This window comes from Galeopterus variegatus, unplaced genomic scaffold, assembly GCF_000696425.1.
Source record: "Galeopterus variegatus unplaced genomic scaffold, G_variegatus-3.0.2 Scaffold6259, whole genome shotgun sequence".
NCBI classification, from domain to species: domain Eukaryota; kingdom Metazoa; phylum Chordata; class Mammalia; order Dermoptera; family Cynocephalidae; genus Galeopterus; species Galeopterus variegatus.
This window is the reverse complement of record NW_007732370.1, coordinates 8,339-24,532: the sequence shown is the minus strand read 5'-3', so window position 1 is coordinate 24,532 and position 16,194 is coordinate 8,339. Positions and strand designations below refer to the sequence as shown.

At 37.4% G+C, this 16,194-nt stretch overlaps 1 protein-coding gene across 1 annotated transcript; it reads right to left on the bottom strand.

The window, feature by feature from the left end:
* Nucleotides 1-2,160: 2,160 nt before the first annotated feature.
* Nucleotides 2,161-15,527, bottom strand: LOC103606072 (EF-hand calcium-binding domain-containing protein 11-like). The gene is made up of 4 exons (XM_008590667.1): nucleotides 15,473-15,527; nucleotides 11,780-11,881; nucleotides 10,764-10,854; nucleotides 2,161-2,229 (listed from the first exon to the last, which is right to left on the bottom strand). Exons 1-4 carry the CDS (start codon nucleotides 15,525-15,527, stop codon nucleotides 2,175-2,177), a joined length of 303 nt encoding a protein of 100 aa, XP_008588889.1. The 3' UTR covers nucleotides 2,161-2,174.
* Between the last annotated feature and the right edge of the window lie 667 nt (nucleotides 15,528-16,194).

Here is a 16,194-nt window from a genome sequence, read left to right as displayed (position 1 = left end):
CTGTGAATGTGGTCCCATTCTAGGACAAAGGCAGGCAGCAGAGTTTCTAACCAAGAGGATCTAGGAAGATAGACAGCATAGTTTTGAGATCTCTCAGACGTTACACTTGATGAGAGAGAGAGAAATGGATCGACTGTAGTATGTGTGATGTGTGTTTTGGATAGGAGGTAGATGCACTGCAGAAAGAAGGCAAGCGATAAGTAAACTTCAGATCTCAGATTGGCAAAAAGCAAGCCCAAGTACCAGATCCCACTTAACAGTGCAGACCCTGATGTACAGGTGAGAACCAAGGGTCTTGGACAGACGCCTGGATTCTGCATGAAGATAAGGAAGGGAAGGTGCTATAAACATTCTTGGGGCTTATTGGCAGCAAAGGACAACAGTGGTGGGGGGGGGTGCAGATGATATGGCACTGGGAGAAAGGATTATGGTAACAATGTGAGAATCCAGTAGCCATGTCTAGCCATCAGTAATCAGCTCTGGGATTGTAAATTCTAAATTCCACGGGTAGGAGAGGAGTAGAAGTGAGTGACAAGCAGTGCGGGAGTAGAGGTTATTAGTATTAGTGCCTATCTTGCATCTCCTGGGGTTGGCTTGAGTCTACCAAGTGAGCTATCAGCAGGTTCAGGGGCTGGGACAGGAAGAGGCAGGGAATGAGCAGGAACTAAGGGCATCACAGTAAGTCTGGGGTGGATTTAATTACTACTTTGCCCTGGCTTCCTCCAGCAGGAGGTTGCAACCACAGAGCAAAGAAGAGCAAATAGTGTGGGCAAGCTGGAATTTATAAAACAATGCTGGACTCACAGTATACGATCAAAATGGTCTCCCAACTGAGTCAAAGTAGGATCCTGTCTTATAAAGAGCAAATCATGAATTTAGGTCAAAACTTGGTTAAAATTATAAAACTCCATTCATCAATTTTTTTATTTTATAAGTTATTTGGCACATATTTTGGTATTGCCATATAATTCCATAGGCAAGATGCATAACACATGGGTTCCTATCAAAAAACCTGAACTAGAATGCCTGCTACAGTTCTGTGTGATAAAAAGCTGTATCAGCTTCCTTTTATACATTTTTTAAAACAGTTCCTTTTGTTTATATTGTAGATAATCAAGTGAAATCTGAAGTATAACAATCCAAACTAAACCAATTCACACGAATAGGGAAAAGCTATATAATTATGCAACTAGTTTAGCAAGATCACTTTTTGGGCAGAGTAAATATGTCTTGCTTCCTCATGTTTATGCTAGGCATTGTAGGCATACAAAGGCATGGTTCTTACTTACACTTAGGACATTTATACTGTTAAAAAAGGTGAGAAAAGGAATATAACAGTTATTAGGAGGACAAGCTCTAAAGTCAGACTGCTTGGGTTTGAATCTTGGTTCTAGCTAGAGGCCTTGAGTGAGTCCTCTGACCTCTCCAAGATTTTCTCATCTGTGAAATTTGGAGAGAGCCTAACCCACGAGGTTCTGGAAAGGGTTTGTTCAGCACAGTGGCTGGTACGCTGTAAATACTCAGTAAATGTTAGTTGCTACTAGCGTTGTGCTTGCTATTGTTAGATAAATTTATGAGGCAAGTGCTATAGGAGTTCTAAGGAAGAGGGAAGATATTTAGTGGACTGGAGTGGTAAGGGAAGGCTAGGTAGAAGAGAGTGGAGTGTTCAGCTCAGGAATGGATACCATTTAGCTATGTGGATGGGGAAGTGGGAGGAGGAGGAGAGAGAGCAGTGAGCAAAAATGCTAGAAGAGAAGAGACAGGATCAGTATAAAGCAAGTAGACCAGAAAGATGGAGTGGAATGTTTGACCTGGGAAATGCTGGGGGACAAGTGAAAAAGGCACACTAGTTTCTGTCTATAGGGCCTTGTATGTCAGGCTAAAGAATCTAGATGTTATGTGGTAGGCAATGTAAAGCTACTGAAGTCAGGAAACAACATTAAAAAGCAATTATAATTTACTATCATTACCCAAAGTTAACTAGAAGGGTTAGACCAGTGATTTTCAAATTTTAATACATGTGAATGTACATATGAATTGCCCAGGGATTATATTAAACACATCTGATTCAGTACCTTTGGAGTGGGGTTTGAGGTGAAGCATTGCCAACAAGCTCCCTGATGCTGATGCCACTGATCTTTGGAAGACTCTTTGAATGACAAGGATGTATTTATTCAAAGTAGCCTGATGGAGCAGAATGACTGGGAAGGAGGTAGGTGGACAAGATGTCTAGACACAAAGGTGGAAAACTCATAGGTTAGTATGTCATAGATTGGTCTTGATTTTAGGATGTATATAAAGAGGACAATCAAAATGTTGATGTAATTCTTAATTCTGAGTCTATTTTTGCATGACATTTTGAAACAATGTTAATTTAAATATCTAATAAAATATAGATTTCTTTTATTAAATACAAATTTCTGTCATTTAAAAAATATGATATACATTATTATCTAAGTTCCCATGCAGAAGTTACTATCTGCTACAAAAGAAAAACATAAGAAATTGGTTCCTTTGTCTATAAAGGAAAATGGCATGAATACATTCCTGATGTGTGGCTATTAATAACCTCAAGGATGACTGAAAGAGTTAGCAAAATTTGGCCATAGAAACTATGGCCGCAGTTTCTTACCTGACAGTTGAATTAAAAGAAAAACAGCCCTCATGCTATTACTCCAAGAACAGTGTATTCAAACACACATGTAGATGAGGAATTGGATACATTGGCTATAACACTTGTTATAGTGACATCTCAAAAACTAAACCCAGGGTTGGATAGCTGTCAAACCCAGTAATTTCCTCTTGAGAACAGTCTTTGTCACACTAAGAGACCACATCTGTATTCATGTCGTGGTGGATTCTGAATAATATCCGTGATACACAGAGAAAATAAAAGAGACTGCCCTGCCACTCTCTATGACAGATAACCCCACCAGTAAATTTTGGAGCTAGAAAAAGCCTGCCAGATCATCTAACACAACACCCTCATTTCTGAGATAAGGAGAGTGCAGTCCAGGGAGATTTGGTGGTTTGTGGAAAGATGGCAGAGGCAGAGCTGGGACTAGAACTCACATCTCCTCATTCCCATCAGGGGCTTGCCTGGATTCCATGACCTTAACAGGGCACCAGAGTGGCATTTGGAGAGCAAAACAAAAAATGCATAGCAAAAAGCCTGTTCTCTATATAAGCCATTCATTTACATAAAACGTAGTCATCTATTCAAGATGTATAAAAGTGCACCATGAGCTGTGGGGAGAGTAATGACGAACACTCTACTGTGCCTGCTCCTGTTAAGCCCACATTTGAATACTGGTAATAAAGTATATATTCAAATAACTATGAAAAAGCATAGAAAGAAGAAAGATATTTATGATGAATTAGGAGTTTAAAGCAGAAGGTGGAGACAACTTCCTTTTTGGGGATTGGAAGGTGGACAGATAGGTAGGGTACAGGACAGGACCAACTTTCAAGATAAGAAGTATCTTAACAGCTGGACCTTGAAGGATGAGTAGAATTTTCATCTAGGTAAGTTTAGCATAAGAGAGGAACTATAAATCTGAGCATCCTAAATCTGAAAGAGATTAAATATGCCTTCCAATCCAATAATATGCCCCTGGTGACACGCACTAAGTTAGGTTAACCGAAGAAACCAAAATACATTCTATTTGAAAATCTATGTAATAAAGTCATCACTCTTCTCTATTTGTTTCCTGGTCCAGTTTCTGAGTTTCAATTTCTTTGTCACCAATTCTAAATGAAGTTCATGCTGGTAAAAGGACTATCCTCAAATGCACTTAAGTTATTTTTGTTCATGGGGCAAAATCAATTAGGCACCTTCTGAAAACTGGCATTTTCCTATAATGACCAGAATACAATTTTTCCTAGCTGGGTTTTTAAAAGTACAGTTTTATTCAACATATTCCATGTGAAAGTCCCTAGAAGTCCCTCAGAAGGGAAATTCTGAGGTCGACTTGAAAAGCTTACACTCTCTATTCCATAAGCATGTGTAAGAGGATAATTGGCAAAGGAAATATCTGACAGTAAAATTTTGAAATAAAAAATGAAATAAAAACTAAGGCATTACCATTGCAGAGAAGACATAAAAATCCATGAAATAAATATTGGAAATTCAAGCTCATACAACAGGTATAGCAGGACTGCTATCTATGTGGCTATGAAGAATGAGATATAATTGCTAGTGTTTTTTATATTTTTTATATGCAGAAGCATGTAGATACTTACAGATCAATAATCACATTCACTAAAGTAGGAACTCACTATAATACCTGTGATCATACTGAGGTCACATGACGACATTTATAAGAGAATCATTCTGATCCACAAAATAACAAGGGAAACTTTCTCTTGTTAGAGATTGTCTGAGAAAATGATATGCAACAAGTCGGTTGCTGGCAGAAAGGAATTATAGGAAGCTAAGGAACACAGCGAGAAATACCACTTCAAAAGAGATGCAAATGATTTGAAAAAATAAATGCTATCTTAAATCACTTTACTTTAGGCCCCTCGGCTCTGTAAGACTCTTCCATTCAGCATAATAGAAGAGTCTATCAGTTTGTTTTACCCAAGATCATGACAATCCTTTCCTCTATAATGGCTGTGATATGATGCATATAGAATTTTTCTGCCAAGGGAATATCTATCACTACTTTTTTAAATTGCATTCCTTAGCCCCTATCTCCACCCCCACTAACATTCTGACACTGAAAATATATTATTTGACAAGTCATAATGCTCTTATTTTCAACCAATTTTTAATACCCCAAAGAAGGAGAGTTAGATCTTCCCCATGTAATATGGAGAAAGGGATTGTTTACACCAAAATATAAGGATTTAAATGTCTCCAGATCTGAATGAAGAGCACTTTGGTGCCTCAATATTTCCACTTTACATTAATATGTGGCATTGGTCTGTGCACTCAGAATCTTGGATGTTGGGTCAAGGCACAGGCTTCTGCACACACGTTTCATTTCATGGCTGGGAAGCAGAAGGAGCTCCAGAGCTTTTTGCCAACTGACAGGTGGTGGGAATGTACAAATTTCAGTGCTTACAATGAGATGGAGAAGGCTCCTGGGCATGGAGAAGTAAACATACTCACACAGAGAAAAACGCCAGCCAGAAATACCACAGGGTGCTGATGGCAGGCAAAGACAAGAAAGAACATTAAGCCAGCTCCCCGATGACAGCTGAGGCTAAACCATGAATTGAAAATGCCCCCAAAATAAAGCAGAGAAAGATTGTCAGAGATTAATTCATAATATAAATAATCACATGTAGAAAGAGAAAGATGGAAAGCAAAGCCACATGTGACTAAAAAGCTCCTGATTATATTTTAAAGTACTCTTTCCTACTTTATAAGAAATAAATTAAACCATAAAGAAAACTGTGAGAATTTTACTGTCACTTGGTATTTGGAATAAAGGAACAACAATTATTGATTAACTACAATGCATAAGGCAACATACCAGGGATTATATATATAATCACCATACAGTGGAGATTACAGATAAGTCTGCAAACTCAAAGAGCTTGCATTTTATGGAGATAATCACAAACACTGTATTTTTATCAAGTTAAAAAAATATTTAACGGCCGGCCTGGTGGCGCACTGGATAGTGCACTGCTTGAGAAGCGCAGCGGCGCTCCTGCCCGAGGGTTCGGATCCCACATACAGACCGGCTCCCGCTCACTGGCTGAGCGAGGCGCGGGAGCAACGCCGAGGGTTGCGATCCCGTTGCCGGTCCCCGGTCCGGTACGGGGGCAACACTGAGGGTTGCGATCCGTTGCCGGACACGGAAAAAAGACAAAAGACAAAAAAAAAAAAAAAATTTAACAATAAATACTATCGAAATTTAGAGAAAGGAGACAAGACTGTTCAGTGTAGAGAAAAAAAGGTATCCTTGTGCAGGACCTTAAAAAATAGTTCAAATTTGGGTAGGTAGGGAGTAGGGAAAGGCATTGCCAGGCAATGGAAATAGAATGAAGTGTAAATGCACATCACATAATCAAAGGAACAAGTACTACGCCGAGGGAAACACAGGAATTTGGGACCAATGAAAGATGAGTTTGGAGAGGGGACCAGATGTTAGAAAAGGAACCAGATGCTGGAGAGCCAGGTTTAAAGAGTTTTAACTTTACCCATTAAAGTCACTGAAGATTTCTGAACATTTCTTTTAAACAAAGATAGCATTACAAAGCTTTCAACAAGATCTATTAGTGTTAAAGGGGAATTATGTGTCTTGTTTCAACCTTTTAGCACTAGAAATATCCTATTATCCAACATTAATTTCATAGTGCAAACAGTACTATTCAGCTCTTCTGTCTCTTGAACTTCTGCCATTTTTAATGGGTAGGAAAAAAAAGACTTTCAAGGAAGTAATTGAAAGAACTTCTGAATAACAATAAAACATCACCTTTGATATAGCCTCAGCTATTTTAGTCTACAAATACACAAATGATGACTAGCAGCTCTAAGAGAAAAGCAAAGTGATGTTTCAAACACAGAAAGGAGTCTCAAATTTTGAAATCCTACTGCTAAACACTTTATGATATCTTTAGAGATAAGAAACCAATCCAATTTCTCTTTTTGGTTTTTACGTGAGATATACCTTGGTTTAAGACAGTAACTTGTTCCTCACAACTCTTCCCACAGAAGAAAACTTGCTTTCATTAACTAATATGGAAAAAGTTATAAACAGCATCCACCAAGCAATCAGCTATTAAAAATAAAATCTCAAAAATCATTGTTTCCCTAATAAAACAAATGCCTCTATAAAACAAGAGTTGAAAGCAGATCTAGAAATGCTTAGGGAAGATAATATAAAATAACAAGATAGAGCAAAATAACAAAAGGACGTGAAACATTAGCAGATATAGAACAAAACAGAAAAAAAAAGCCACATTAGATGCAGCACAAAGGCAAACAGACATTGCTGAAAATATACTAAGAAACATGATGAGAACAGCAAGCAATTAAAATAGAAATTAACAAAAAATTTAAAAGGATTTCCAACATTATCAGCATTCTCAAAGAAAAAGAATGTGACTCAAAAATGTTAGCATTAAGTTCATTATATATTTTTATTCAAGTATAATAGCCCAGATAAACATTTTTGAACATGAAAGACAACAAGGAATAAAGTTCTTATGATCCCAACTAGAGGATAAACTTCAGCTAAGCAGAAACTATGGTACAAAGCCTGGAGGTGAGCTTTGACTTTATTTAACTGTAGAACTCAGACTAAAAGAAAAGAAATTATGATTGCAGAACACAATGTAGCTGTTACGAATCCTTGACAATATATTTCTTTTTTAAAAATACATTGATTTGGGCCGGCCCGGTGGCGCACTCGGTAGAGTGCGGCGCTTGGGAGTGCGGCGGCGCTCCCACCAAGGGTTCGGATCACATATAGAGACCGGTCCGCTCACTGGTTGAGAGCGGTGCGGGCGCGACACCGAGGGTTGCGATCCCATTACCGGTCATGAAAAAAAAAAAGACAAAAAGGAAAAAAAAAAATACATTGATTTTATTCATGATAAGATCACTAAATATCAACCAGAATAGTTGACATTTAGGCAACAATTCACAAAACTTAGAAAAGTATCTCATTTAGTTCTTGTAACACTCTCAGAGTTAATGAATGAAACACCAGTGTTTCTATCAAGTTATAAAGTGAAATGATTCTTTGATGCTTTATGCCCATGTCTCATTCTTTGCATTGTTTGTTTAGATGGTTGGTTTTATTGTAGTTGTTGGTTTATAAAAAGATGGGCAAGTACTTCAGAAAGAGACTGCTGGTGATCTTGAGAAATTCCTTTGGGAAGAATCAGGCAGTTGCTGAATTGAAGATTATGAAAACTTCTTCAGTCATTCAAACCATAGAAGACTCTGGTCTAATGAGAATTCTCACTCTCTAGCTCCTTCTTACAGTGCCCCTCAAATCCCACCTTTCTTCTCAGTAATTGTGGACCTGGGTAATGAACTCCATTCATGCTCATCAATTAAGTCAAAAGCTACTCAAGCTTCTCAAAAAGTGAATGTCTAACCTTAGAAACATTACATAACTCTACATCACTAACAGCCTTATAAGCTGATTTTTTTATTATTATTCTTGAAAATTGTTTGTACCACTGAAACATGGATGTTTGTGTAAGTCAGACTTTTTTTTTTTTTTTTGCGTACTCCAATTTACACAAAGAAGAAATTTTTTTTCTCCTTTTTGGGTTCACAACTTCATTTAATACTTCTTATTCATTATTTATTCTGGTTTAGGGATTGCAATGTTATAAAAATACAATTGAGAGTTTAAACAGGGCATGTTCAACCAACTAAAATGTCTTGTTTGGCTGTATGTCTTGTTTGCAGTGATCTCCAAACTGTTTTGATCACACAACCATAGTTAAGTACAAGATTTGTAGGTATATCCCTACAATATGAATATATTTATTTATAGATTACATGCACATATGCTACTATATTATTATGTACAATATAACACAATATAGGAATTTCTAAAGATTAAATAAAGATACAAACATTGTATTTATTAATAGCAAATAACTTTTTGCTGTCACTAGAAATTATTAATAATACTTAACGAGAACAATGTGATTTAATATACTTTATTATTTCTGAACATCTTGGCTTAATCCTCTGTGATTGAGCAATTTAAAGTTCAATTTGTTTTGATACTTGGCTTCAATGGCTGTCAGATACCTCATGGAAATATGAAGATCTAAATGGGAAAAGGTCATGATGATACTGATACCCTCGGTTTTTAATTCCATTTTCTGAAAATGCAAAAAGGTTTAGGGGTTTTTCAATTTTTTAAAAAATTATTATTTTGTTGGTATTGCTAAATGAAATTCAGCTAGTAAATGTCCATCTTTCCTGATATCAGTCAGTTGTTCTTGAAAACATATTAATGCTATTAAACTTTCATATTTTAAAAAATTGTGCCCTAAAACCACTGAAACTTTGTGAAATTTTTTTTAGCCAGAATTCCATTTTAAACTTATTGAACAGGCAGATGTGAACAGTTTTAATAGATGTCACACATTTTTAAAAATAAAATCACATTTCCAAACATCCATTTCAAAAATGTTCTCCCTGTAGCATAAGCATAGGTTTCTTCCAAGAAGCAGTTATTTCTTATTCATTGTTAAAACACTGCTTCCACCTCGAAGAGCTATATATTTTTCAAAAACCTCTACAAGGTAGCAACTACTAAAACCATTTAACACATAAAGGTCAGCAACTCTGAACAATTTGTCTTTTTCTAAAAGGAAAATGAGTAACAATTTTTAGTTCTTTTGTTAACAACAACCTCTGTGAGGTAGAAATATATTGGTATTTACTATCCATCTCATCACAAAGTATATACAAAAATGCTACTGCATTTTAAAGGACTAGCTTTTACAAAATTGACTAAGCAATAGTGTCCTCTAACACTCTGTATGGCTCTAATTTCTTTGCTCTTCAATAGTTTGCTTGGGAATGATGCAGCAAATGAATTTCACATATGTCACTATTAATGATAATCAGTGCAAATCCTTATTCAGATAACCTGCTTGATAATTTCTACTGAGCAGAGCTGGACTCTGGTCAGATTTCAGTAAATTACTTTTATCCCAATTAGGAACAGCTGCCAGATGTCCCCCAAAATCCATTCTCTCTCCTTCTTCCTCAGTATCAGAACCTCTGTTAGTGGGAACATGACTGTCCAGAGCAAAGAGTACCTTTGCCAAGTGTTATCCCCCTTGCAGTTATGCATGGCCTTGGAACTAGGTTTTGGTTACTGGGAGGTAAACAAAAATAACATAGAGGCTTGAAAGAAGGGGCATATCTTCTGCTTCCTTTCCTCCTTACCTGCTGGAATGCAGGTTGCCAGGTGCTGAGGCAGCCAGAGCAACAAGAAAGGGGGAATGCGGGTCCGTCCTGTGTTGTCATCATTCAGAAATACATTTCTCTCTTTTCTGAGTTCTGTCATTTTGGGTTTTCTGGCTCTTGCTGGTGTACTGGCCCTAATTAATGCACCCGGTAACAGGGCTGATGAAGAGCTCGTGCTGGGCGTCCGAGAAGAGACGGCTCTGCCATTCTCCCACGGCAGCACGTGCTCACACTATCACTATCACCCTCCATCTGCAGTTTCCTAACAGAAACTGCTTTTAGGCCACTTGTCCATTTTGCCAGGATTAGTTCATTAAAAACTGTATGATATAATCTTTAAATCCACTATATCAGTTATGCGTGAACTGCACCATGTGTTGACAGCTTTGAAAGTAGATGAAGAGGGACCACCATTAGACAACTCCAATTCTTCTCTCCAGACAGCTCAAGACCCATGGGCAGCCTGTGGCTGACTGAAATACAGACTATACGAGGACACCAGCACCCATGCTAAAGATGAATAAAGCTTCTTTTTTTTTTTTTTTTTTTTGGGGGTCAACACGTAAGTATATGAAGAATTCTGCTTTCCTCCTGCTCCTCTCCCACCCCTACCGACAAATGTTTTCACGCACCTGCCTGGTGTGCAAGTACTCCACCCTCTCTAGAATCCACTGTAAAGGGTATGAATGGGCTCACTGCTAACTATAGATTTCTCTCCTCAGTCACAATACTATTCTATGAGATGGAAATGTTCATAAGTGAAAAATCAGCATAAAGAAGTGTCCTCCATAAAACCAAAACCTTGTAAAAGCAAATGATAAATCAAGGGGTGAGTGTACATATTTTGGTGCCTTACCTGAATACCTCGAGAACAGTCCTTTCTGGTAATTTGGGAGCCACCTGCCTAAATGCTTTTTTGAAATCTTCCAAAGTTAAAAATCCACGATCTATTTGAAAACAAAATATAAAACATTTACTTACTTCTATAAATCCTATTAACTCTTATTTCAGCTATAACATGTATGTGAAACTTTATTTTAATATATTATTAGGAGAAAAGCAGTAATTTATAGTTGATTTTACATATAAGGTAATCCGAGATTGTCTCATCGGAAGAATTTAAGAATCTAGTAAAATCTAGTCTAGAATCAGTCCTTAACGATCTCAAAGGTCACCTCCATTCCTATCATTTTGCTGATTTTATAAGTCCCAGAGAAAGGACTATATAGAGACATACATTATAATAGTGGCATTAGGCCTTGAGTCTTTGAGAACTGTCAAAATAATTTAGTCTTTAAAAGTCACTTTTTTTCTTGCTTAGTGTTATAATTATGATATATTAATATTTAGGGGGAAACCACAACAGCAGCCAAGACACTGAACCTAGACTCCACAAGCCTTTTCACCCTGTGTGTGAACCATGGGGTTAGGGGATCTGAAGCTAGCCCTCTCAGCCACACCCGGGTGGGAAAACAATTCCTTCAATCATGTGTGGGCCAAAGCAAGACTTGAAGGAAAAGGCCACACAGTGTCCCACACTTCCATAGGTGGCTCACAGCCTATATACCCACATGGCCAGCCTTTCTGCTGGCTCCATTACAATAAAGGCACAACATATAAGTATATAGGTACCATATATACGTACACTTATATATCTGTAATTATTACTTCATCTGTGGTAAATGTCAAGAATTTAAGATAGTGATGGAGAAAAAAATTCACACCAATACCTAAGGTGATAGCTAGTGAATACAGTGAAAGAATTTTCCAAGTATATTGTTTATTTGATTTTGAGTATATACATTTACAGTTTACAGTTTCTTACTAGCAATTTTTTACATCAAAATCCTTTAAAACTTTAAAAACACTTACAGCGTATGTCAAAAGCTGTGAAGATACGTCTTGTTTCATTCTGATACAGTTGAGCTTCCTTCTTTTTCCTTACAATATCTAAAAACTGCTCAAGCGATACACCTAACAATTGGGGGAAGAAAATTTGCCAAAGATGACTGTCTTCCTCTTTAAGAAAATATAAAACATAAATGCACAGTAATAAATTTCACAAATAAATTTTATCTTAATTTCGGTGAACAGTATTTACTCCTAAAGACCTATGACGTCAAAAAGATATTTTCCTAAATGCTAAGGAGACACAACACTAACAATCAAGAGTAAAAACGAGACACACTTTTTGGGTTCACTGAGCTTTTTCAGGGTATAAAAGAACAGTGACCTTGAAAAAGTTTAATATTCTTCCCTCTAAAAGATCTAATAGACAGGCATGAAACTACTTATTAAAGAAGGACTCATAACTTTTCTTTCCTTATGCTTCTTTGATCCCTTTTTTCCTAGCCAGATGTCATTACAGCAGGTTTTTTCCCCAACTGGGAGATCGGGTCAGAGAAGTAGTTTCTCAAAAGTCAATACCAATTGCACTCCTCAGATAAAGGTGGAGAGAATATTACATAAACAATGGAGCTGGCACCATCCCAGCCCTGGATACACCCCATAATGTGTTCAGCAGCCGCAGGCTCAGCTTCCTGCTACTCTCATAATAAAAGAGCCCAGCATGATAATATGAGATTGGATACTGTGCTTACAATGTCTATTAAAATGAATTCTAATGTGATCTTTGTAGTAGGTTTAAAGAGCAGAGCCAAGAATTTAAATGTTTTAGTGAACTGAGCCCTAAACATATATAAAAAAGCAGTTCACTTGTATACCTCAGGATTTCCATAAAAAAAAGTTATCACTCTGTTTTAAAAACAGCCCAAATCATACAATAACCACATGCACCCTTTTCCTTTTGGTGAGGTAATACTGAGGTATATACCTTTCCTTAAATAGTTCCAATAGTTTGAAAAATGTAGAATATAATTCTCTGAATTTCCCATGTTTTTCTTATTTGTAGTTAAAGATTTAGAAACTAAAAAAAGTCAGTCTATCTTTGCATTTTTAAATGATTCTTTTACAATTTTTTAGGAACTACTGTGTGCTGGGCAGTGTATTAAGTTCTGGAAACAGAGGTGAAAAGAACACACATGACTCCAGTCCCAAGGGAGCTACTGGTCTAGTGGGAGAGACATTCATCACACAGGTTCAACTGCAAACCGTGACACGTGCAGTGAAGGGGAAAGCAGGAGGCTGTGAAAGAGTCACAGGAATCCTCTTGTAGAGCAGACCCTGGTGAAGAAGGAGAGACTTAAGCTAACACCTATCTGTGAGACGACACCGGCTGGCTAAAGGATGGGAAGAAGAGTGTTCCAGGCAGTGGAAACAGCACATGCAAGGGCCATGGGGTGAGAAAGTGGGAAAATGAAAAGAAGCCATTGTGGCTGGACCACAGTGAGCAAGAGCGAGCAATACTAGAGGAGGTGGGTGAGGGAGGCGGGGGCCGGAACACACAGGCCCTTGTGGGCCACGGTAAATAATTTGGGTTTTAAGTTGCAGTAGGAAGTCAATAGAAGGTTTGAATTGAGAAGTGATATGATCTGATTTAGGTTTTTAAAAAATCTTTCTGGTTATTATCTTGAAAAAAGGATTGGGGGGAAGCAAAAATCTAAAAGGGAGACCAGTTAGGAGCCTGCTGGCAAGAGATGTGGTGCGAGGGTGCTGGCAGTGGAGTCAGACATGGCAGGTGGGAAGGGAGATGTCGAGAGTAACCTGTAGGTTCTGGCTTGAGTACTAGCTGGCTCAAGGAGTCATTTTAACAGACAAGGAAGATGAGAGGAAGAGCAGGACTGGGGCCGAGATGAAGAGCTGTGATTCCATCCTGTGAAGTGTCCAACACTTCAGAGACAACCAAGAGGAAAAGTCAGAGAGGCAGCTGGCTGTACTCCAGGCAACAGAACATATCTCCCAGCACCTAGCAGAGGGCCTGGCAGGTATTGTGTTAAATTAACATACGTAGAATTTTTTTCCCGGTAGTTGTTAAGGATACGTACTGATGCAGCTCCATTCTCACCTAATAACTCTTGTGACCAGAGAACATATTTAAAACTGGTAGCTGAGGTTATAATTGAAGTCTAGCCATACCACACTCCTATAAGATCAAAGCCATAACTTTAGTTTCATGAACATCAAAAGCTAATCAATTAAATAGCATGTAGATTACTTGAAATTCTTGAATAATTTATTCACTGATGGTATCGTGTCCCATGAGACCCTTTACAGTCTTACCCCAGCCTGCCTCTCCAGCCTCCCTAGCAAATTTTCTGGTGCTGCCCCAAGACAGTATGCTGTTTCATACCCCATACCTTTGCCCATGTGAAACACAATGCCCAGAATGCACTTTCTCCTTTTTTCTCCTAGTGAATTTTTACATCTCCTTCCAGATGCAACTCAAGCATTACCTCCTCTTTGAAGCCTTCTCTGATTTCTCTCAGATGAGTGCCTTTCCTGTGACCAAACACAGTCATAGAATCTATTGGCATCTATAGTAATTATTTTGACTACATGTCTGCCTGATACATGCTGAAAGAAAACAATGCACATTTTTCAAAACTGTATCTCCAGTGTTCAGTATGATGCCTAGCATGGAGCAGGCATTCATTACATGTTTGCTGAACAAATAACATGTAATGAACAAATAATAGCAAATAAGATGTTATTTCTAGTTTTCAGCGAAAAACAGTAAGATGTGTACTTTAAATATCTCCTAACTCTGTAAACTAATGCCAAAAAGTAAGTCACTTTTTATTCACATAGGCAGCAAAACAAACCATCATTTTAGAAACTCCAATTTCTTAATCCATATTAGAAAGTAAAAAACAAAATTCAGAGAGGAAGGAAATGTATGCATAATATTTGCCTTTTATTTATCACTGCATCTGACTTAGAGAAATAAGGGGGCGAAAAGCACAATTCCATAGTTCAATGCATGATTCACAAGAAAAAAAAAGCACACGAGTGGTGATATCTTTTAAATTTCATATTCAGATAACTCATCACTCTTTGGAGCTATAAAGGATTCAGGTCGTTATCTCACAATCTTGTGGGTTACAAAGCACGTGTTCTTTAGTTTTTACTAGGGGAAAATGAATGTGCATTTAAACTGTATGTCTATGACCACTTAAAAGAAAAGCAGTCTAATAACACAAATAAATGTATATGTAATCAAGTTCTTTCACACTATTTTCCCACAGATTCATATACCTTATTAAGTCAATGCTCTAGGGGTCATACTCATCAAGCATATATTAAACTGTGTAAACACATCCCTCCCCCACAAGACACCCTTAACTTGTCTTAGTCTTCCAAGGCAACACATATCCAAACGTAAGCCCCTTTTCTAAAAAGGATAGCGAAGTTTTCATTCAGCTTGGCTTTCGTGTTGTAATAATATGATCACTTTCCAAAGCCAATGTATTTGCTATTCCTAAAGCTCAGCAATGCAAACACATTAATGTAAGTTTTATACATCTTGCTGCTCTTTATATGGCCTAGAAAGAGCGTTCCTACTACTAGCTCCACCTGCTGTTACAATATTCAAACCTAAAATTACCACTTCAAAGGCTTTCAATAATTCTATTGACATTATTTCATACCCATTGAGAAATTCATTACCTGCGTCGCCCACTCCAAGTGAAAGCATAAGTTCAGAAAATGTTAAGTCCTCCATGTACACTGTTTCACTAATAATAGTTACCTAAACACACTTTACTGAAATTACAAATTAGGATTCCAAAAATATCAGGAACCATGTAGATCAATGTGTTTATCTGTTTATCATTAATATGTCATAGAAGGTGTTCAGAAATTGCCTGTGTTTTTGGACTCTATCAGTAGTTTGCAAATTTTGGTTGTTGTTGTTTTTTTTTAGCTTTAGGAAAGGTTCTTTATAAAACAGGAAAGCTTGATGTGTAGAAGAGATGGAAGTAGAGCTATTCAGTCTGAAGAAAGGTGGGCTCCCCAGCCTTCCCTGTCCCACAATTCCCCTGGAAGTGTCCCCACAGGACCCAGGATTGAGGATCATGGCTTGAAGACCACTGGGACCAATGTTCTTTACAAATCCTTCCTGGCTCTGCAAGTCTGTACATTTTTATACAAATGGAAAATGTCTCCTTCCATTTTATAAACTAGCCTTGCCCAAATGGACTCTTTTCATATTCTATAATAACATATATACTTATTTTTACTTTCCAAACTACTTAATACATGTGATATAGATATGTCATAGAGAGACAGACTAAGAACATTATCTTTTCTACTTTTTTGTTTTAAAGCAGTTTCCTAGGAGGATAATCACCTTTCACCACAGAGTTGGATATATTCAAAAAGTCCAATAA

Bases quoted from the DNA above. Each gene is read 5' to 3' on its own strand.
- LOC103606072 (XM_008590667.1), bottom strand. From the start codon at position 15,527: ATGGAGGACTTAACATTTTCTGAACTTATGCTTTCACTTGGAGTGGGC. The intron at 10,855-11,779 runs GTAAGTGTTTTT...GTTTTCAAATAG, and splicing joins CACAGCTTTTGACATACGCT to ATCGTGGATTTTTAACTTTG. The intron at 2,230-10,763 runs GTAAGGCACCAA...CTTTGTGTCTAG, and splicing joins ACTGTTCTCGAGGTATTCAG to ACATCTTGTCCACCTACCTC.